This window comes from Lolium perenne, chromosome 3, assembly GCF_019359855.2.
Source record: "Lolium perenne isolate Kyuss_39 chromosome 3, Kyuss_2.0, whole genome shotgun sequence".
In the NCBI taxonomy this organism is placed as follows: Eukaryota; Viridiplantae; Streptophyta; class Magnoliopsida; order Poales; family Poaceae; genus Lolium; species Lolium perenne.
In genome coordinates, this window is record NC_067246.2 from 205,483,404 (window position 1) to 205,505,661 (window position 22,258).

The 22,258-nt window shown below is 43.1% G+C and overlaps 3 protein-coding genes and 2 long non-coding RNA genes across 5 annotated transcripts; 3 read left to right on the plus strand and 2 right to left on the minus strand.

Annotated features, from left to right (window-relative positions):
* The first annotated feature begins 2,723 nt into the window (after positions 1-2,723).
* Positions 2,724-6,662, plus strand: LOC127343151 (cytosolic isocitrate dehydrogenase [NADP]). Its single transcript, XM_051369266.2, has 15 exons — positions 2,724-2,876; positions 3,468-3,511; positions 3,610-3,719; positions 4,210-4,247; positions 4,361-4,438; positions 4,516-4,569; positions 4,670-4,771; positions 4,919-5,004; positions 5,097-5,200; positions 5,282-5,350; positions 5,428-5,543; positions 5,644-5,678; positions 5,776-5,918; positions 6,157-6,282; positions 6,374-6,662. The coding sequence occupies exons 1-15, from the start codon at positions 2,828-2,830 to the stop codon at positions 6,456-6,458; spliced, it is 1,239 nt and encodes a 412-aa protein (XP_051225226.1). The 5' UTR covers positions 2,724-2,827; the 3' UTR covers positions 6,459-6,662.
* A 2,236-nt stretch (positions 6,663-8,898) lies between these two features.
* LOC127343152 (uncharacterized) lies at positions 8,899-11,422 on the plus strand. Its single transcript, XR_007877066.1, has 2 exons — positions 8,899-9,539; positions 11,130-11,422. It is a non-coding gene; the product is annotated as an uncharacterized lncRNA (long non-coding RNA).
* Positions 11,423-11,502: 80 nt separating this feature from the next.
* LOC127339773 (uncharacterized) lies at positions 11,503-13,858 on the minus strand. Its single transcript, XR_011755670.1, has 2 exons — positions 13,754-13,858; positions 11,503-12,066 (listed from the first exon to the last, which is right to left on the minus strand). It is a non-coding gene; the product is annotated as an uncharacterized lncRNA (long non-coding RNA).
* A 1,816-nt stretch (positions 13,859-15,674) lies between these two features.
* On the plus strand, positions 15,675-16,017 carry LOC127338508 (uncharacterized). The gene has a single exon (XM_051364591.2). It carries the CDS (start codon positions 15,715-15,717, stop codon positions 15,961-15,963), a length of 249 nt encoding a protein of 82 aa, XP_051220551.1. The 5' UTR covers positions 15,675-15,714; the 3' UTR covers positions 15,964-16,017.
* A 1,405-nt stretch (positions 16,018-17,422) lies between these two features.
* Positions 17,423-22,202, minus strand: LOC127343155 (actin-related protein 2/3 complex subunit 2A). The gene is made up of 10 exons (XM_051369269.2): positions 21,848-22,202; positions 21,700-21,766; positions 21,121-21,328; positions 20,242-20,411; positions 19,913-19,990; positions 19,505-19,637; positions 19,308-19,399; positions 18,493-18,549; positions 17,766-17,837; positions 17,423-17,669 (listed from the first exon to the last, which is right to left on the minus strand). Exons 1-10 carry the CDS (start codon positions 21,907-21,909, stop codon positions 17,646-17,648), a joined length of 963 nt encoding a protein of 320 aa, XP_051225229.1. The 5' UTR covers positions 21,910-22,202; the 3' UTR covers positions 17,423-17,645.
* Between the last annotated feature and the right edge of the window lie 56 nt (positions 22,203-22,258).

The window sequence follows — 22,258 nt, forward strand, 5'->3', positions numbered from 1 at the left end:
CTCATAAATGGCAGCCGCTGGACCAAGGGAATTCCCGCCATTTACCATAACGTCAATAAAATCCATGCAGTCGGAATTAACCTCGAGTCTGTTGCAGCCAATCTGTCCAGCAAGGATCAGCCCATCCCTAAGAGCTCTAGCTTCAGCTGTAGATGGATCAGAGATAAACGGGATGCCACAGCAACTTGCAGCTAGAAACCCACCCATATCATCGCGGATTATAGCTCCAGTACCCCCAGAACCTGTATCTGCACAAAATCCCGCATCCACATTGAGTTTTACAAAGTTGTTTCTGGGCTTTATCCAACTATGTCTGATCAGCCGAGGTGTTTTCTTTTTTGCTCTTGAGTAATTCAAAGCCAAAGCAGAAATCGACAATTATCTGTGTAGAGTTGGGGCGTCAATTATCTGTGTAGAGTGTAGACAATGCTGGCCGGCCCTATGGCCGGCAGGATACCTGGTCACTCACAGCTCAAAGTCTCGTTAGACACAAGGCCGCAGCGTGATGTTAAATTAACGCAACATTCTCTCTTACACGACATATCATTCGAGTTTGCTTTCAAAGATTTTTTCCCTTCAGAGTACAGTCTTCTCCAATCTCCATGTCCCGATGTCCGCTCCTCCCCCTAAGAGCTCATGCAAGTACTTAGTGTCAAATCATTTTTCTCCACAAAGTATAATCACCGGTCAGTTTTTTTGTTTTTGTTTTTGTTTTTCTTTGGGAAGACACAGCCTCAACTTAGCTTTGCATGTTGTTATAACATGAGACTAGACACATGAGATTAATGCTTCTTTTGGCAAGAGAAGAAAGAAAGAGAAAATTGCTTTCCATTGGCTAAGAGATAATCTCTTAGAAATCAAGATATGTTTTTATAATGTACTGTATGTTTTTTCTTACTAACATAGTTTTCACATATTTTCTTTGTAAGTTTATGTTGAATAATACAATAAACAAGGTTATGTGTACCATTTTAATGTAGAGAATGGGGTTCCACCTCCATTTAAAAAAAATCACTAAAAATACTAATAAATAGTGAGTGTTGGAGATGATAATAATAGGAAATACGTTGTACAATTTATGCTTTGTTGACTTGTCTGAATCATATAGATAACTAAGCAAAGACTATCTTCTCTACCATGGAACATACCTGTACTCACAAAAGAGTTGGAGATCCATGCCTCGTTTACATTACCGGGTCAATCGGCCGGAGTAGGAAGGGGAGAGGAGGCCTGGCCACCGTTGTGTATAGTAGGTGCATGCTTACGTGTAAGACTAGGTCTAGATTTTACCTATATGGATTTTGGCGTGATTGTAGTTTAAAGAAGTCAACATTGGTCGTTCTCGAGCAGCGCAAGGGTCGACCAACAAGATTCTCTGCATGTTCTCCATGGTGGAGGATGGAGGAGGGCCGTCAACCTGGTGGTGAATTTTGTCAATAAGCTCGCTAGAGCTCTTGTATGTGAAGTTTCTTCCCGATTTGTTCATCGTGGTGGCAAACGAATGAAGGATGCGCTATGATCTGAATCTCCTTGGTAAGATCGTGAAGTTGCGTTGCATTTCTCAACAACGACGCTATCTGGCCATTATCTGTGGTCGATGGGGAGGCCGCTTTCTCCACTAGTGCCATGCAGGGACGAAGCTCCTTCATAGGCGCTAGGGCCAGTTGACCCCAATGAAAACCACAAATCCTTCACTAATTAACACTAGCTAATCATTATTTATAGAAGATGAAACCACTCAAATAGAGCGACTATGTGCCTGACCCTAGTGGCATATTTTCTTGGCTTCGTCCCTGGTGCCATGTGTGCCTTATCCTTTTCCCCTTCCTGGTCGACGTGCTTCATGGGAGGATCTCTTTGACTTTGGCGCAATGCCTACACTTGCCTTGCTTCAAGTGTCGTAGTCCCTGGCGACGAGGTGGGTCGTTGTGCCATGATGTCCCGTCACTCGATTGGTGGAGAATGACTGGATTGTACTTTTACTTTCTTTTTTCTCAAGAAACCGAGGACCATGTTATTTTATGTCTATCTTGGAAAGTTGGGATCCTCTGCAGAGAGGGAACATTCCGTAACCAGTTTTAGGTGCACCTCATTTTCTTTGGGACACTTTCAAGTTTCCAAAAATTGTAAATTAAAATTATGGACATTGGTTATGCTATATGGTGTGAGCCTGCAAAATTTTGTGTCAAATATGACCATATGTGACATGTGCAAAAAAGAGAAGACATAGGTGAATAATGTCCTGTACTATTTACACATCATTTGCTTTTTTGTGTTGTGTAGATCACATATTATCATATTTTTGGAAGAAGAGAAGACATAGGTGAATAATGTCCTCAAACTATTTACGGATTGTAGTTGCCTCATCTGCATAATTGTATACTCACCGCCGTTAGCAATGAACATTTCCAGATCTTTGGAACCCTTTCTTCCAAAAAAAGGTACCACTCCTAGGCTTTTTCCAGAAAAAAAGCTCTTTACATCACCTATACCCATCAGCACTAAATGCTTAATCGCAACAAGAATTTGGAACTCTTCAAACACTCGCAAGCCAAGATAGTCCCAAACACCCGCACGCACCCTCCAAAGTCCAAAACGTCCCAGCCCCACACGCAGTCCGATCCGATCCGATCGCAACACCAGATTAAATGGTTTTCAAAAATACTAATATCCATACTGCAGGTGGGGCCCGCGCGACCCTCCCTAACCTGGCCTTTAAATGCGCTGGCAAAGTTGGTCACTCCGTTCTCTCTCCTCCCCGTGCCGCCGTCCTCCGCCCGCCCCACCTGCCCCGATCTCCCAGGCAAGCAGCTCCGCCGCGGCCGCCATGGCGTTCGAGAAGATCAAGGTGGCCAACCCCATCGTCGAGATGGACGGTCAGACCCCGCTCCCCCCTCCCCCTTCCCGGCAGATCTATCTCGCGGCCGCGACGCTTACCCGCATAGCAAACGACGCCTGCTCTGAATTTTTGTATCTTGGTCAGGGGTGTCGCAGAGAGATCTATAAGATCCACCCATCGCTCTGCCCCTATTTTTTTCGCAAATCCCTAGCTGCTTCTGGCGTAGGTGTCCATGATCTATCCGCCTAGTCGGATCGCCTCAGCGAGTTTGCGGAAACTCGGAGGCGATTTAATACCTGTCGTGTCAGAGATCGGATTTGGATATGTAGACGGCGAAGTAGTTGCGCCTGCATAATGATAACGCTAGCGCGATCAGCGAATGGTTGCCGGATCTCGTTTCTGGAATCTACCTCCGGAAACTGTAATCCCAATTATTCCTCGATCGATTGGCCGCGCTTTGGGGTCCATCGTAGCCGGTGCTGCTACGTTGCATCGAATACCTCGTGTTCAAAACGAAAAGGATGTCTGTCATCTTTCAGTGTTAGCAATAAGCCACTGAAAGGTAGTCAATAAGCCATAAATCCACAATCCATTGCTGTGCTGATATCTTGTTATTATTTACCTACAGGCGATGAGATGACCAGAGTGTTCTGGCAGTCCATCAAGGACAAGGTAATCAACAAGCCATAATATAAATCTATGCCTTCCGATAATTCTGTTTTGCTTGTTCCATCTTTTATGGCCCTGGCTAAGCATTTGGTCTGTTCCAGCTTATCTTCCCATTCTTGGACTTGGACATCAAGTACTACGACCTGGGAGTTCTGCACCGTGATGCAACCGATGACAAGGTCACAGTGGAGGCTGCAGAGGCCACTCTCAAGTAAGAAGTTTTCAATAGCTATTTAAGTTTGCTGCTGGTATTATGCTTCAGTTCAGTGCTGATATTGCGCTTGAGTTTCTTTTTCTGCCGGAAGATATTACTTGAGTTGCATCTAATATAATATGCTTGATTTCTGTTCGTCCTGATTTTTTATACTCCTTCTGGCCTTATTTAGTTATGGCAGCCCATACATTCAAATGTGCTATGTCCAGTTCAAATCCGTGTGAGTTAAATGGGGCCAGAGGGAGTACTTAATTTGCCTAGTGTCGTATTTTTTCTGAATGTCTTATAAATGTGATTGATGCTCTCGATTTTTTTCCCATATGATTAGTGAGGAAGATCTCTTTTCTCGAGCCTTGTTGATTAGTTATGTTATATCCCTATCCTCGAAACTAGATGCCTTGTCAGAAGGCTTTGGGAATATCACTTTACCATAATCTTCTAGCTTGTTTTTTTTGTATATTGCTTGCTCTAATCCAATGTTTTTCAGGTACAATGTGGCTATTAAGTGTGCAACTATTACTCCAGGTACATTTCACTCTTAAGCTTATGCAGCTCAAATATATGTTCTTTCTATTGTTGAAATAGAAATACTATTTGATGATACATCTAATATCTGGGCTACTTCAACACCATGACAGACGAAGATCGGGTAAAGGAGTTCAACCTAAAACAAATGTGGAGGAGCCCAAATGGCACAATTAGGAACATTATAAACGGTAAGCTGCTGCTGTATTTTCAATGTAGTGGACAGGTTTAGGTTGTTGACATTTCTCTTCATTCTTGTTACCTTCAGGTACTGTGTTCAGAGAACCAATTATTTGCAAGAATGTTCCAAAGCTTGTTCCCGGTAAGGAGAATTAAACTACTGCACAACCTTCTCATTGTATACTACTACACATTTTGAAAAGCTAAGTTTTCCTTCTAAATTGAACATTTGGTGTAATCAGGATGGACCAAGCCCATTTGCATTGGAAGGCATGCCTTCGGTGATCAGTACCGAGCAACTGATGCAGTTCTTAAGGGACCTGGCAAACTCAGACTAGTTTTCGGTAGGTTTCATAATCACTCCTCGTAAAATGAAGTCTGAAAGAACAAAGTCTTTATATATTTTCACATGTATGAATGTATTGTTTCTTTAGAGAACTTATGTTAGCAAACATTGATGTTCTTTTCTTGTTTCTTTGTTCTACTGGCAGAGGGGAAAGACGAGACAGTTGACCTGGAGGTTTTCAACTTCACGGGTGCTGGAGGAGTGGCCTTGGCTATGTACAACACAGATGAGGTACTACTATCGTTTAACTGGTTTCCTGAAATTGTGAACAATATTTGCATTTTGTTGTATATCCCTGACATTCAGTTAATTACTGTTAACAGTCAATTCAAGGTTTCGCTGCGGCTTCTATGGCAATTGCCTATGAGAAGAAATGGCCATTGTACCTTAGCACGAAAAACACAATCCTTAAGAAATATGATGGCAGGTAGTTCATCGGTGCACTTAAACTACTTTTAAAAGTTTGTCTGGAACGATTAAACAAGGTGTAATGTTCTTTATTTTGTAGGTTCAAGGACATATTCCAGGCGATCTATGAAGCTGACTGGAAATCCAAATTTGAGGCTGCCGGAATATGGTAGACTTTGAACTTATCTTGCTTCGAGCTCTCTTGGAAACTGTTGCCACAGTATGTCATTAGCTGTTTTTTCATAGGTATGAACATCGTCTCATTGATGACATGGTTGCCTATGCACTTAAGAGCGAAGGAGGCTATGTTTGGGCTTGCAAGAACTACGACGGAGATGTGCAGAGTGATTTCTTAGCTCAAGGTAACAATACAGTAACTTCTGAGTCTCTGCATAAAATATTTTGAAATTTATCTTCTGTCCATTGCTCAATATAACTAATGCTGAAGTATTTTATGTGCAGGTTTTGGCTCTTTGGGCTTGATGACATCAGTATTGGTATGCATTTTCTCAATTACTAATGATGTTCTTGACTATGTTGTCTCCAGTGTGAAAATGTCTTTTATTTTGCTCATATCCACGTCATTATTTCTAGATGTGCCCTGATGGTAAAACCATCGAAGCTGAAGCTGCCCATGGCACAGTTACCCGTCATTTCCGTGTTCACCAGAAAGGTGGTGAAACCAGCACAAACAGCATTGCTTCAATCTTTGCTTGGACAAGAGGACTTGCACACAGGTGAAGCTTTTGCTTGATGTCTATACCAAATTACCAATGCAAGTGTGCAACCCTTGGTACACTTGTATATGAGGCAGTTTTCATCTTTCTTCATCTATAATATAATATAGTAGCGTGTGACAGCATCACCTTTTTTGTGTCTGACTAAAATAGTAAGTAAGACTAAGTCTGTAAATTGTTACTCTACTTTGACTTTGCTGACTCACCAATGTTAACTCGTATGTCCACCACACTGCAGGGCAAAGCTAGATGACAATGCTAGGCTTCTTGATTTCACACTGAAACTTGAGGAAGCATGTGTTGGAACTGTTGAGTCAGGGAAGATGACGAAGGATCTAGCGCTTCTTGTTCATGGATCTTCAAAGTATGTTATGCTGCTCAGCTTTACTGCTACTTTATCTTATCATGTGCATCTATTTTCAGCATCTTATTATGCTCTTTCGTTTGAATCGCAGGGTCACAAGAGGCGATTACCTGAACACTGAAGAGTTCATTGACGCTGTTGCTGCGGAGCTCAAATCAAGGCTGGCAGCCAACTGAACTTCCAAGAAAACTTTGCCCTCACCAGTGCTTCAATAGTCATTGCCCAACGATTCAAGTCATTTTGGTTATGTCGCAATTATCTGTCGCGCTTTTTTCATGAACAGTACGAGTTTTACTGCACCATTGCAAATTATTGTCAAAATGCAAGCAATTATATAGATGCTGATGTTATGTAAGTGGAGCTCTAAATAAAGGACTTATTGTTCACCTCTGATTGTTTGGTTATTTTCTAACTCACAGCTTTGGATTTACATTCGGATCATTGGATGGATCTGCTTACAGTTTGTTCTTCTAATATGCTTATTAATAGTCTCTTGTCTTCCCGAAGAGCATTACAAACAAGTTCATATTTGATAGCAAAATTTTAATATTGGTTCGGTGTGCAGACAAGTTTGGGTGAAGAATGCTGAAAACATGTGCTTCATAAAGTCTTCATCATCCCAGGTGGCAGATTCTCCCATTGCACTAGCAACCGTACAACTAATGTACCACTGGCAAATTGTTGCCTGGAATTTGGCTAGTCTGAAGAACCATGTTTTTTTTAAGCTCATCTCTGTTCAATTCTTCGACAGGAAATGACCATAGTATTTGCTCTGTAACTGCAGAGAGGTTCCCAAACCAAATGCAGAGTGGCGTTATATTCTTCTTTCCTAACTCTCTCCATCCCCCCTCCCCCCCAACTCGCTCTCACCCTCCTTTCCCTCCTCACCGGGCCGCTCCTTCGTCCTCTCCGCCGGAATAGCCGGCCGGAGATGGAGAGGAGAAGGCGCCGGCTGTACATACTTAGGTTTTTCTTCTAGTTTTCGCCCACTGGTGGCGGTTTGGAGCTATACCTCGGATCTAGGCGACAAGATCTGGGGATTAGGGTTCTTGTTCTTGCTGCTATGCCTCCTGTGGTCGGAGCATAGAAACGAGGAGGGAGCCACGGTCTCCGCAAATAAAGTAGGGGCCGCGGATCGTCTGCTGATGCTGAGGTGCTGTGAAGCAGAGCCTCCCCTGGCCGGCCATGGAGGCGAGGGGGAGGGGCGACGCTTTCAGAGGCACACAACGGGGCTTCTTCTGGCCGGCCGTGGAGGCGAGGAGAAGAGGCGAAGCTGTGTGCTCTCCCCGGCGGAGCGGAGATCCTGGTACTTCTCTGTGACTATGGGTTTGATGAGTTCTTGGGCAGCTCTTCCTCCTCCTTGTGGTCGTGGAGACAGACAAGAGGGTGCGAGTCCCAGAGTTCGTCGATCTAGAGCTAGGAGGCACACTGGTGAGCGTGCGGTGCTCACCACGACGGAAGCTCTCAACCAGCGGCAAATCCCAAGCGTCGGCGCCTTCAGCCGCCGCTATCTTTGGCCAAGGGGGCCTCTCCGCACCTCGGAAGAAACTGCTCCGGGGAGTATCAACTTCATCCAGGCCTTAGTGCTGAGGGGGAAGATCTACGATCTTGGCATGGTGATCCATCCTGACGACGAACCAAGTGGCGTAGTCCCCGGCGTCGCCGTCAGCGACCATGGTCCAAGATTCAGTCATCGGCGCGGTGGAGAAGAAGGACTCGATTGCGTTTTCTTTATCTTTCTGGGATCCTTTTTGTAATTTCTCTGGACTCTTGTGCTAATGCTACTCAAGCCAAGGTCCTTTTTATAATTGTACCCACCGACTAATGGAGCTTCTCGGTCCTTCGGAGCCTTATCTGTTAATTTTTTTTTTCTTTCCACCCTAGTTTTGCCCGTGATCTTTTCCACCTATTTTGTCTATGTTGCACATTTTGTTTTAGGTATGTCAGTATCATATTTCTTGGAAACATAAAGTCGTGAACCTCTTATCCAGTGATAGCTATGGAAAATTCACCAGTGGCAGGAGGTGGAAAACCCTAAGCTGAAGAAATCTAAAGCTGTCAACTTGTTGGGATCAGAGGATACCACGCATCTCAGATTGTTTTCCAAACACTAGTGACAAGCTGAGCTCCACTTTCAGTGCTTTGAAGACATCCGCTCCCACGTATATCTCCTTTGTATCTAAGGATACCAGATTGCAGCGCGTGATTAGGATTGCTAGAGGAATCCACTAATACTGACTCCAAAACAGATGTATATTGAGAATCAATTTCGTAAGAATTTTCCACTCAGTTATGCAGTTTGGGGTGACGGTTGAAATATAACTAGTAATGCAATCTCTTCTCTTGGTAAAGCATCAACCGCAACATTACCTTTGCCTTTTTTTTTGGGTTCTTTTGTGGTACCCTCAAATAAATAACAGCCCTTCATTTTCGTCCATCCAAAGGCCCAGAAAAATTCATACTCCTCTCTAAAACGTGGGAGGTATGTATCATACCTGGGCAAAATTTTGCAGCAAATAGAGAAAAGGCCTAGCCGGGCCACGGCTTACTAGACGAACACGGCCCAATAGACAGCCCAGGCCCATGTGAAAAACGTTAGTTGGTGGGGAAACCGGGAATTCGCTGGGTGGGTGCCGCCGCCGCTCCACAACTCCGGCGACGCCGCCGCCTTGCTTCCTACCACTGGCGTCTACGCCGAGATCTCCACCTACATTTCCTCCGCCGCCCTCTAAACAGCCTGTCCCGGCCGCGGCACCCTTGGACTCGCCACCGAAGATCGACGGCGCCATCCTCTTCGCTTGCGAAGAAGGCCGAGGTCTTCACGGTGGTCGGGGAGAGGTGCCTGGCTTTCATCTCCTCGCGAAGCCCGTGCCGGCTCGGCGGTGGCGCACGATAATGGAGGTGGCCGATGCTGGTAGGCGAAATGAAAGGCGTCGCCGGCGCGTGATTCGGTGGTCCAGGACATCGGCGGCGCTTGAGCTTCTCCGGCGTCGGTCCTTCCCGGTGTTCCTGGTCAACGACGAGCTGGACAGGACCTCGTTGCACTGCCGCTGCAGCTGCGTGCGACAGGACAGGTTTGGCGTGCAATTGTCGTCGCCTAGGGTTCAGTGGCGAGATGCCCACGTCGCCCAGGTGGCTGGCGCTCACGCAGGGTGCCGGGAGGGTGTCCCTGGGCTCTCAGCGGCAGCCTGGTAGCCAGCACTGGGTCACTGAGCGAGTGCTAGCTCTCTGAAGAAGACATCAACAGGCTCCTTAAGGTTTGTGCTACCAATTTCTGAAATGAGTAGTGAAATTGCAGTATAGAATATTGGTACCTTTTTACTACACCTTTTTGTCATTATTGGTTGAAGAACAATTATCTTGATGCATTGAAGTTTACAATTGCATAGAATACATGACCATTAGATAAGAGCCAATTTCTATTGATGAAACACAAAGATTGTTGCAAGGAGGGTCCACCCTGCATCAAAAGAATAAGTCCCTGGATGACATGAATGAATGCAAAGACAAAGGTTACGACTCAACCTCTAGCAAAATTTATGTAATAATTGATTAAGCTTCGCTCTAACTGAACTTGTCCACTATCTAGTGAAATCTGCTTGCATGTCATGTTACTTTTGCAATTGCATGGGGTCCAGAGTCTTAAGGCATCATGGCGCAAATAAGCTTAGAAATAAATCTCCGCAGTCAACAAAAGCCTCAAACGAAATAATTAGAGAAAAGAAAATGGGATGTGACTTAGTATGGTAGACTAATATAGATACTTGGCAGTACTGACATGAAAGATATCGTTTTAGGCTCTAGTGGGAACATGTCATTACTTTTCCACCAGTTGCATTAATACGTTTGTCTACAAATTTCTATGTTCACTGTCCTCTAATGTCCAATTAGTTGATGTAGTAACCTTGGCTTGGGCTGCAGCTCCAGATGCCTCTTCGCCTACTTACCCCGATGTCCCTACATCCCAGTGAGGACGGGGCGCGTCGGGCTGCTCCCTGGCCGAGAGTGGTGCCCGTTCAGTCGTAGTGCCATACATCATTATTGGGTTAGATTAAGCTGAATTACTTGGCGCATCCTCTAGTTCATTAAAATATTGTTCTTAGTTGAATGTGTTATCTGAAATGGTAGTGTTGGGGAAACTACAATTGTCGGCGGCACGTGTTTGGGTCATCACCGGCGCGCCGCCTTCTCCTCTTCTGTCTTCTGTACATCCATGTTCTCGTTTGCGTGCTACTCCATGTAAGTGACTTCGTGATACCAGTTTTCCATTACCACACAAATCATATGCATGAACAAGCTTGTCATCGTGGATCCAAATGACATAATTGCACTAGTTTTAGAGTTCCATGCCTCCCAAAGTTTCCTATTGGTTTTATATGTTGGGTTACTTGACAATTTGAGATCAAGGATAACATAGGATTAGACAGCAAGTTAGACTGACACTTTGCCCCCAAAACAATTGATTACGTTTTGGAGGAATGAGTTAGACTCCATGTATGTGTGGGGCTTGATGGCCTCTGGTCTTGATCAGTTCAGCTGCATCTAGTACACTGTTCTTCACTATAGAATTTCCTTGAATAATATACTTTGCTTATTGTGACTGTCAATTTCTGGAGGCAGCTATTTTTACCTTCTGCCTCCAGTTTATTTATTTTTCAAGATGTAACAATACCCATTTAAAGGGCATTAATATATTTACTTCCATTGAATGTGGCAGTTTTCTTCGGTAGTTAGTCTACTTACTATTTGCACATTATCACTTATTAGACTTTAGGAGATTTTATATGGTCAACGCAACTTTGAGTTTCTTTTTGAAGTAGTAATTTTTTTCATCTACTTGTGTGCAGGGTGATCAATCTTCTCGCTCTGCCAAACCTCCACAAGAGCCACCAAACAATATCCTCTTCATCCAGAACAGTGCTGACCAGACATCGAGCATGATGGTGGAGGTCCTGTTCCAGCAGTACCCTAGTGGTGATCTAACTGACTTGTAAAGAAATAAAAAGGTGTTTAGTCTCTTGCAACAGTTGAGACATAATAATAGCATTTGTCTGAAATTGTGGAAGTACTCATGATTAGCATACACAAGTCAGATTTGGACAAGGAAATGTGTCACTGGTTAAAGCTGCTCCTTTCTCTACACTCTCGCAGACCTGATACTTTATACCCAGTAGCCCATGAAGCAAAGTGGCTTGAAACGTGTTCGCAGTCTATGTTCCATTTCTAATCATAGAACATCATTATGAACTTTTGCAAAAGCAGGTTATAATACTACACCAGTTGCACACCTCAAGAATGACGTATCTGAATATTTCAAGGTCTCCGTACCCGCAAGCACCACCTTCAAAGTTTCAGACAAACATTGCATCAGATAAAAACCCTTTCTTGTTTCTAGGTAACAGAGTACATAGAAGAATTGACACTGAACACATAATGTAAGACATTCCATGTGATATCTTCAAAATTTAGATTATAGTTTTGATGAATCTTCAGAAGGAAAAAAAAGCAGAGTCGATTTCAGTGTGTAGCACCAATTCATCATTCATATACACAAACGCCTCAACTGAACACTCCCGGACAACACTCTCTCTGATTGCTTTAAAAGGCTGGAGCTCCTCAAGTGCATCAGATGTCCTACGAGACATGACAGAACTTGTCGAGCCTGCCGCATTAGACTTGGCCCTTGACTGGGACGAATAACTAGAATCTCGCAGCGGGTTTGCACTTTCCAGCAAATGAACCAGAGAGCCTCACTGATCTCTACCTTCTTTTCCATCACTGCTCCTGTAAGAATGAGCTTGCATTAGTTGAATGAACAGGCATGTCACACGATTTAAGAGAACATATCATCATATATACATTAGGAAATAAAGATACATAATTTATATGGCAAGATCGTTTCCCGCTCGAGAGCTAAGCATATAATCCGCGAACCAAATAAGAAAATGTGTTTCGTGTTTCAGAGCTAAGCCTAAAATATGCAAATCAAATAAGCAAATGCCTGACAATCACCGTATTTGGGAAAAGCTGGCAACCATTGCTTCATCTAGTTGAATCATGGCTGATAAGGAAGGTACCTAGCAACTCCTACTGCCCTACAGCGACATGATAAACTAAACTCATAAGTAGTCATCTCACGCACTCACGCGGAAGTAATAACACATTAAGTAAACCATTCCTTCATCTAGTTTAGCAACATGATAAACTAAACCATTCCTTCAGGCTAGAGACTGCGCCTTCCTTCAAAATCACACAAAGTAGCAAGGCATGAGCATTTCAGTGTATCCAGAAAAATCTGAGAGAACAGAACATGACTAAAATTATAATACCACTCATGTTCTTATGTTTAGCTACATTAATAAAAATTTAGTACGAAATACAAATATGCTCCACTTCCATTATGCCAAAACTATATGTGAACAACCAACTAATGTATTTTTTTAGCTACATCAATAGAGAATCTACGCATATACATACCATAGCAGCTAGAGCCTAACCAGGGCATCTCAAGCTAATACAAGCTAATCAGAAAGTACAAACCTGTCAAACTAAATTCTATTTCATGATTTATACTAGGACAAGTGCATATCATATATAAGAAATCATTAGAGCATCTGATCTACTACACAATTTAACCAATCAATTATCCATTCACCAAAATACAAGCAGCTAGAACCTAATCATTAGAAATTTGTTATTCAATTCAGAAGCACAAACTTTTTGTTACATGAAACTGTGTTTTACTTGCTGAACATCTAGCAGATAAAAAAAAATCAGATTTTCCTATGAACTAAATGGAAAACATGGTAAGATGGGCAATGTGTCACCCTGCCTACATAATAATTTATACAATATACGCAACGAAATGGTATTGTGCCGACAGCTTAAACTGACTAATTACGGACTAGCTCATGTTGATGATTCCATGATATGCTAACTAACAAAATCTAAACCAGCTGAACTTAGTCTTACAAAAATTCCTCATCATAGAGCCATTTTTTTTACAGTTCAGTTTAGTCAATGAATTATGATGGATCGTCACAGCTTAAAAAAACCTGCAGTTACCCCCGATAACACATCAAACTTAGATTCTTGTTTCCTAGTCCTTACAAAATAATAGGATGCCTCGAACAGCTATGGACTAGTTACTGAATTCTATGTCTGCTGCCTAGCCATGACTAGTTACAAACCTAGGACTAAGCTAATACCCACACCACATGAACAGCACACTCATGGCTGGAATACCGACATGGGCAAAACAAGTTGCAGCCCTGCCGCCCTGCATCCACAATACGGTGTTTATTGTGGCTGCGTATCCGCGGATGCTCGCCATGGCATTCAAGCCTTCTAGATGCACCAAGTGGCAAGCCAGACAAGTACTCGTAACACTGAATGGCCAGGCGCCCTGGCCGGTGTGGTGCACCGTGCCTATTTTTCCGTTGGCTGGGTGGAGTGGTGAAAAATACACTACCTCGAATCGGAGTCTGTCGATGTCGCGGCGCGCTGACCTGGTTCCGGCGATGCAGGACCGGGCCGATCCGGCGGCGGCGGGGGTCGCCCTTGATGCCGGCTGCGGCGGGGGTCGCCCTTGATGCCGGCTGCGGCGGTTGCCCTTGATTCAAGAGTACGGGGTGTCAACGGCGGCGGCGGCGGTCGCCCCCGATGCAGGAGGACGGGATCTCGATGGCGGAGGCGGCGGTCAGTGTCGACGACGGCGACGATCGCGCTCGACGCAAGAGGTAGGGATGTTCGCGGCGCGGTCGGGTTCCAGGACGACGGGATGGTGTTGACGTTGCCGGCTGGGCTGATTATTGGGCCTGTTTCAGTATCGCTAATATCAATTTTTTTTCTCTTATCTACCATTTGTTGGGCTATCGGTCCTAATCTAAATCTGTTAATCTTAACCGTTGGTTAAATCATACCTCTCCTCATCTCAGGTGTGGTAAAAGGTACCGTAAAAGAAGCCTTTTTTTTTATATTCCAGAGTGAAGTTCCAGAAGCATAGGCAACACCTTGCGTTGGATGCTACTGACGATTCTCTCGCATGCCCTGAACTTGAGTCTTTCTTCCTTTTGATCAACTTATTTCCTAGGAAATATGGCGGGCGCGAACGTTTAAGAGCCTGAATAATAGCCAAGGATTTTTTTTCTCATAGGTGGACGATGCAACATGTCTACGTCATAAGCTAGACGTTTAACTTGCGTGATGACAGCTCCCATACCAAACCTCGAAGCACCAGTTTCCAAAGTAAAGGCAATCCTGAAATTCGGCAAACCCCAAACGTGAGTTGTTGAAGAAGGGCAATTTTATCTGGTCCACTGATAAAATTGACCAAAATAGTGAATTCTAGTGTGCGATTGTTGTGATTTCTAGAAGGATCTGTTGAGACAGCTGACAAACTCATAGGCAGTTTGCAACATGAATTACAAGATCTTGTAAGTCTATCTGCAGAAAGATAAGGACAATTTACATGACCATGAGTTTTAGATTGCTTGACAAAACAATTGTTTTCTTGCAGAACTTTCAAAGCAATTGCCGGGACATCAGCGTCTTCAGATAAATATGAGAATGTAAAAGAGCACACAGGAGAATGTTTTTTTGCACAAATTTCATTCATGAGAGGCTGAAAGGTTGCAAACACATCTGATACTTCCGCCGTCTCATCAAATTTGTCAAATTTAAATATATCCGTATAGTAGATAGTGTCTAGATACATTTTAATTTTGACAAATCTAAAACGACTTTCGTGGATGGAGGGAGTAGATCAAATGGCATCACCACATACTCGTATAAAGTCCCTGAATAAGTTCTGAAATACAGTATACCGGCCGATCGCCGGACAACAGTCACAAGCAGGGCCGGCTCTGGCCCAGGGCAAGAAGTGCGACGGCCCGGGGCCCAACTAAAATGGGGGCCCATTATTTTTTGTCACAGTGCATATAGAAAAAGGTAGAAGAAAAAAATTTAAGCTCATCTAGCATGCACGTAGCTTAAATAGGACCCATTTATAAAATTTGCCCTAGGGTCCTCCAAATCCTAGACAGGTGGTTTTGGCGGGCACGCCGACGGCCGACCACTATCCTAAACACGCCAGCTGACCCGAGTTGATCCTTATCCCTGCGAGATGCAACATGTCTACGAACCGCTGTAGGACGCGTCCGGCGCCTCGGCTGGCTGAGCTGCGCGCGGCAAGACACGAGTCCAATCCCGACGTCCCCCGCGCAGAACTGACGACCCACGCGTCACGCAGACACCACGTCGCCACGCCACGCGCCGATGCCGCGCCCGTCGCGCTCATGGCAGCACAGCTATTTAAATACCTGGATGTTGCCGGGGCAGCAGCACAAGTGAACGGCATTCTCACTAGAGCAAACCGAGAGGAAAGAAAGTCCAAGCCAGGAGCGAGCGACGTGCGTGCAGGCAGAGGCAAGGATGTCGGGGGCACAGGGGGCGCACCCGGTGGGGCAGACGACGCCGACGACGTACGAGTCGGTGGGCGGCGGCGAGAACCGCACGCGCACGGACCTGAGGTCGCGGGAGGACCAGGGCAACATCCAGATCGAGAAGGTGCAGGACAAGGTGGAGGACGCCGCGTCGCGCAAGGTCGACGACCGCGCCTTCGCCGCCAGGAAGGAGCCCGGCCAAGGCGGCGACTCCGGGGCCACCGGCACCGGCGCCTGATCTGTTGTGAGCCCTGGCCTGCTGCTCCGGTGCTCCGTCGTTAGGGAACTGGCGTGTGTGGGCAGTGGGCGTTGTGTCTGTAAGATTTCGCGTGCGAGCTGGCACTAATGTAGACTGTTGTTTGAGTTCTGCGTAGTAATAAAATCATGCCCGTCTCCAAGAAATCGTGCAAGTTGAAGCGTAAATACTCCCCAAGAATTTGTGGCCTGCTCGTATGCGCCGTACCACTACCAGAGCTTCGTCATACTGCTAGATAAATGGACTGCGTCAAGACCAATACTCCATATCTATAATACTATCTTCGGACAAATTCAATACGGCACGTGGAAAATATTAAAATAATTCAATACGTATCGACGTTCCATGTGCACACGAGTTTCGAAAAAACCTACAGTACATTTTTTATGACTTGTGAAAAAGAGAAAAAAAAGCATCACGTAGATAAACCTTATTTTATACTCCGTATTAAAATTCATCTTTTTCACTAAAAATATCGGTTCGCGGAAAGACTTCGTGAGCAGGTAGAGTTACCCATTAAATTTTGTGACTATTTTTTTAACATTTTGAAAGTGTATTTAAAACGCAATTTAAAAACCGGGAGCATATGCTCCTGGTGCCAAAACACCACCATCCGTTCCATGAAGTTATTTTACATACATTTAAATTTTGATAAATCTCTATAATTTTTGCCTATACTTGTTACTAAGGGTATAAATCCATATCTACATCCATATCCACGTTTATTATTCACAATTTTAATAAATAGATAGCACATTAAGAGAAAAAATCTTAACTCAATGATACATATATATATATATCATCCGACGGTTATTATTCACAGTTTTACAAATACTGATAGCACATTTGATAAAAAAAATCATAACTCGTAAACAAGTAGGTAATAGTGTACCCACAGTTAAAAGGAAAACAGATAGAGTGATACAAATGAACGGCACTACTCATAAGTATAAAAGTACGTCGATTGGAACATGGAGTGACAATATGGATCTACATATGATAAATCTTCCAACTTAATTATGGATCTTCCAACTTTATGCGTAATTCATGTACAACTAGGAAAAAGAAGATATATGAAATTGCACAAATTCTCATATGCATGAATCCTATCCCAAAAAATGTACGAATCAAAATGCAAACCTAACGGTCAAAGCGCCGGCCTACAATTAACTTAATTCTTCATCTCAATTGATCTAGAACTAGTAAAAGGGTTTAAAATAATATGACATGTGGAAAAAAGTTGGCAGCATTTTTTACATTTTTAAACCTGTTGATTGAAATCTGCATGCATAGCTGTTTTGGGAATCTTTTGTGATACTACGAATTTGTTTTTAAATATTTTTGTATACCAGTTGCACAGGTGGTCAGGAGCCAAAAGTCTGCACTGCGTAAACACCCATTATCTAAATGAAAAAATAGCGTCAGGACATAAGTCGTGAGATATACAAAGATCGATCCAATTTTGCCTATTTCTCAAGTCAAGTTTCCGCCACAAATACAGAGTACAATACCCTCTCAGATCGAACAAGTGATGAACAAAAGGATGCCGGTTTTGTTTCAACGGTTGCAACTCTAGCCTTACGGAATTCAAAAGAAGTCATCTACCAGTAGCACCCATGATGGAAAGTTACACGACAATCAAATGTTTGCCTTCTTCAATGATGCTAGTTGCCTTCATTCTTCAAGCTCTGTGGGAAGAGAACTCGAATCAGTGAAAGTTGCCCACATAGGAAACGTTAGGGTTTCAATTTTTTCACAAATAGAAGTTGGGTATCAGAACATACCAGTCTTCTAAAAGATCCCCCATGCACCAACTTCTTCATCTTCTCCGCATCGGACTTTGCACGGTCCAAAGCCTGCACCAATAAGCAGGTCAACCAAGACATAAATGTTATTTATGGGATATTCCATGGCTAACCATTATATTGTTTCATGAACATGATCCCTATATTGCACATAATCCTGGATCTCAAAGAGCTCAAAATTTAATTTCATACTTGCCCCTTAAGGAGCATTGAATAACGATTGAAAGATTTGTCACACTTCAAATTAAGGCAGTTCCCACCCCTAGCGATGTAACATTTCTTTAATAAGACTACTACTGATGCACCCCATTCCAAATTCAACGTCTTGTTCATTTTCCACATTTATGGCAGTGTTATTTTCATTGGCTGTTTCATTCTAGCAGGCTTAGCTGACTATTGGATATTCAATTTCATTCTGCAGTCAAAGCATGAGATGATATAATATCGTTTTAGTATCACATAACATACTAGCTATGCACAATAAACGGTTGCCTTAAAACACAATTGATAGCAGGGTAACATTATAATCATAGCGGGGTTCCATTAAATTCAAATAAACTGCAGGGTAACACAGTTGATCTGCTACTACAATCGCTCATCCGAAAGGTACTGAACAATTGAAGTTTGAATAAATTCAGCAACCTTATCTAATAACTGAAGGATTTTTTAGAATAGGCATGAAATGCAGTATAATGTCTATATTTACCTGGATAAGAGACTCAACTCTACGCCTCATCCTGGTATGCATGAATCCTTCGGAACACTGATAGAAGAACAACAGCAATTGAGTGCTTGCAAAGTTATTATAGAACACCACTTTTGGGCTATCTAGGTATTGCAAGTTCATAATAGACTAAAGTTCACGTATATGTAGTGGTTCCGGGCTCATCCAGACTAGCTTACATTACAAAACCTGGGGGATCTTGGACTCTTGGTAAAGAATAAAATTAAAAAAAAAGCAAAGTCATGTGTTTTCTTTCTAAGGTTAAGACAAGGCTCTCCCAACAATCACTCTTCTAATATGTTATCTATGTGATAGAAATTACATCATTAGTTCTTTCGAATAAGAATCTAATGACATGGCGTTACAAAAATTATTTACTAATGCAGTAATAGTCGGTCAAAGCCTTTTTCTTAACTTATCAAAATGCGTTTTACAAAAAGAAATGGGTGGACTACATCGGAGTTGCTGATAATAGGCTATAAAAATGAAATCCAACACGGATAACCGAATTTTCAACTTCTGCAGCCAAATCCACCAAACGATGGGAAATCTGCAGGTTGGCTACTACTGACTGTTTTGGAGCTATTCCAGGGATCCACTAAGAACAGTGCTATACGTCCAACGATATTCATCCGACGTGTGTACGCCACTAAATCAAGCTGTATGTCTTTTGCATGTTGGACCATCTCACGGTTGAGAGTTAGGGCCGCACATAAATCAGACATGAATGATCATATGCACAGCAATATCGATCACACTAACTAGATAAAAATTAAACCAGAAAATAAGGATCTCACCTTTACATGGTAGCTTACATAAGCATGAAAAGTTAACAAACTCCAAACTGTTTTGTCTAGCTTTCTGCCCTCAACATGCCGAGGGAAAACAACTGCCATAAAGAAAGTCATCAGTCAAATTGATAACTTTTTTTTTGCGGGTAGAAAAATAGATATCTTGAAAGTACATGAAAACTATGGTGGGAAATACACATTACCAAAAGTAACAAAACCGGCATTTGCATTTAGTGCATCGGCATTCATGCCTCTTAACTCAAGAGGAGGTGCTGGAGACCACATACAGGAAGGGGCGTTATTTAGTGCAGCAGTCCTCCTTGCTTCCACAAATTCCTACATATAACCATCACCATTTTTTTTTAAGTCAGCAGAATGCTCCCAGCAGATTGTGGTTTACCAAACGACTTCACATAAGATAGCTATGAGTACAAAGAGTGAATTTCGCTTGAGCTTCACAAAAATTAATTTAAGATACTGAATATGTTCATTAATCATAAAATAACTGCAGTAACTGAAAGCCTAAATATCGGTTTACTATGGATGACAGAAAAGATCAAACATAGGATGAAAGTGAAGCTGAAAAAGCTGCAAGAAAGTGTCCACAGTACCTGCAGAAATGAAGTCGCCAAGACAATATCAATGGAGTCCTGGAACCTCATTGGGTACACAATCGTAACTTTGTCTGCCTGGGGAAAACAATTAATATCATACACGTGCATATGCAGAAGATACGATCAGAAGTTCAGAACCAGCCCTAAACATCAAATACAGAAGTGATCTAAAAAAAGTCTACCAAGAAATTCACGTAGATTAACATGCCTAACAAAGCACCTAGGTGTAATTTGCCTTGAAAACTGTTGGAATCTAAAGCCTACAAAAACAATGATGTTTGAGAGTAGTATACCTAGATTTGGGATGGCTACTCTCATAGTCATACCTGGGGAGCAAGGAAGAATGATTCATTAGGACGGTGAACAAGGGCAACCAGCTTATCCACGTCAGGAGCCATTGTCTTTGAAGATAGATGCTTCAACAGAAGCTTCAGCGGTGCACCCAGCACAACCTCTCTTACAGATGCAATTTGCGTCAAGAGAGCATTCCGTTGCTCTGGAACATAGGAAAGGTGTTAGCTAGTTAGATGAAAAATTCAAATGAGAGCATGTATTAACTGGATAATATCACTAGCCAGTAGAATGCTATGATTTGGCAGGTTTGACCAAAACCAAGAACATGCACATTATACTTCTACCACCTCCCTTGTTCAGGAGAACAAGTCTGCAACAAATAGTGCAATTCAATCATGAAGAATGGCAAATTTCGAGTTCAAAACTTATCAAATTGCACTACATAAATTAACAATAAAGAATGACTACAGAGATTCAGCATCATTGTAACAAAATTGCACCACAAATTCGAAGTCGCAAATGACTTGACTTAGGTGCAATGACAGAATTGATATATAGAAAGTAATATTGAGCTCCTACAAACAAGTCCACTGGAAACTTAAGAACCCATAATAACTAAGGGGAGTTCTATTTTTCTTCCATTTAAAAAAGAGCCACTTCCATGATCTAGGCAAACTACATCTGCATCACCAAAGTTTTGGGCAATCGAGAGTGTTGTACAGTCATATCTGACGTTTACAGAACATTATTTATCTCCCGGGACCAGGGCATAACTACATGTAAAAAGGTGAAGCTGTTTCCAACCAAATGTATTATTTTGGCCAAGGATAACATCTAAGGTAGATACCATCAGCTAATTGATCATGTAACACAACAAGACAATGATAACCTTGGAAAGGGAACTCTAGAACCTTCATCTGACGGAAGCTTTGTTAAGTTTATCTTCATTGTGAGATCAAACCCATCCTTTGGAGGATCAAGAATTTGAACCACTGTCCCATAAGCCGCTTTTATAGCATCGATAGCACCAAGTGGAAGCCCGTCGAACAGAATAGCCTCAGGAGGTGCGAGGGGCAATGCCACCGATAACACCATTACCTTTGTGTTCCTCATAGAGAACTGCAGCAGAAATCCGATTTCCATCAGTATATTATAGCATAAGCATAAGCTTTTGTGCACATAATTGAAAGTATCATAAATGGTGTGAACTTCTTAAAATAGAACACACGACTGGTTGCAAACAATAGCAATGTAAGTATTCCAGTATTGAGCAAATTTAACTTTACATTCAGCTTAGGGTTGTAGTGCTTGAAGATCGAGCAGAGGTTTTTATAAAACAAGAAATTTGATAGCAAACGAACCCTCACTAGCACACCAACATTTCAGTACTAACGACATGAACATCATCGAATTCGATAATAGTTTAATGTTCTGTAATAATAAATTAAAGAAAATAAAGCCGGAATACTTGAGACAAATGCAGTAATGACCTGGATATGATACCGCACATCGTCGAACTCCACCGTGTGGCAATCGATGTCCACGCCCTTGTCGCCACTGCACCGCGAATGCTCGCATGAACTACATACGGTATATCACTTCTGACCACAAAGGAAACCCGGTCGTGTTGAGACGTACCTGAGGACGCGATCTTTTAGGATCTGGAGCAGGAACCTGGACGGGGACTGGAGCAGTATCATCCTCCCCTACCCCCAATTTCCGGCGAACCAGCCTCGCGCCGCCCTGCCCGTATATCCCACCGATTCCTTAACGAATCCGATCGAAACAGGAGGTGAAAGAAGCGTCCGACGGTGGTGCGGCCGCGCCTGAGCTTCCGGGGTCGCGGCGCTGCGCAAGTCCGGTAGATCTGCCCTTCTGGGGGATCCCCGGGCGCCGGGGATGCGATTCCAAATGGGAGCCGAACGGGGAGAAGGGAGGAGGAAGAGAGTGGACAAGGAGCATAGATGTAAATCTGACAACTCAAGGGGCTTCTAGGCAAAACTGTCGGAAGCTTCAGGTCAGGTGGGAGTTCTTCCGAAATCTACCCTC

Excerpts from the sequence above, each read along its gene's own strand:
- LOC127343151 (XM_051369266.2), top strand. The coding sequence starts at position 2,828 with ATGGCGTTCGAGAAGATCAAGGTGGCCAACCCCATCGTCGAGATGGAC. Across the intron at positions 3,512-3,609 it reads GGCAGTCCATCAAGGACAAG|CTTATCTTCCCATTCTTGGA; the intron begins GTAATCAACAAG and ends GGTCTGTTCCAG. Across the intron at positions 5,544-5,643 it reads GAGTGATTTCTTAGCTCAAG|GTTTTGGCTCTTTGGGCTTG; the intron begins GTAACAATACAG and ends TTTTATGTGCAG.
- LOC127338508 (XM_051364591.2), top strand. The coding sequence starts at position 15,715 with ATGTCGGGGGCACAGGGGGCGCACCCGGTGGGGCAGACGACGCCGACG.
- LOC127343155 (XM_051369269.2), bottom strand. The coding sequence starts at position 21,909 with ATGATACTGCTCCAGTCCCCGTCCAGGTTCCTGCTCCAGATCCTAAAA. Across the intron at positions 21,767-21,847 it reads CTAAAAGATCGCGTCCTCAG|TGGCGACAAGGGCGTGGACA; the intron begins GTACGTCTCAAC and ends TTCGCGGTGCAG. Across the intron at positions 19,400-19,504 it reads TGCCGGTTTTGTTACTTTTG|TTGTTTTCCCTCGGCATGTT; the intron begins GTAATGTGTATT and ends TCTTTATGGCAG.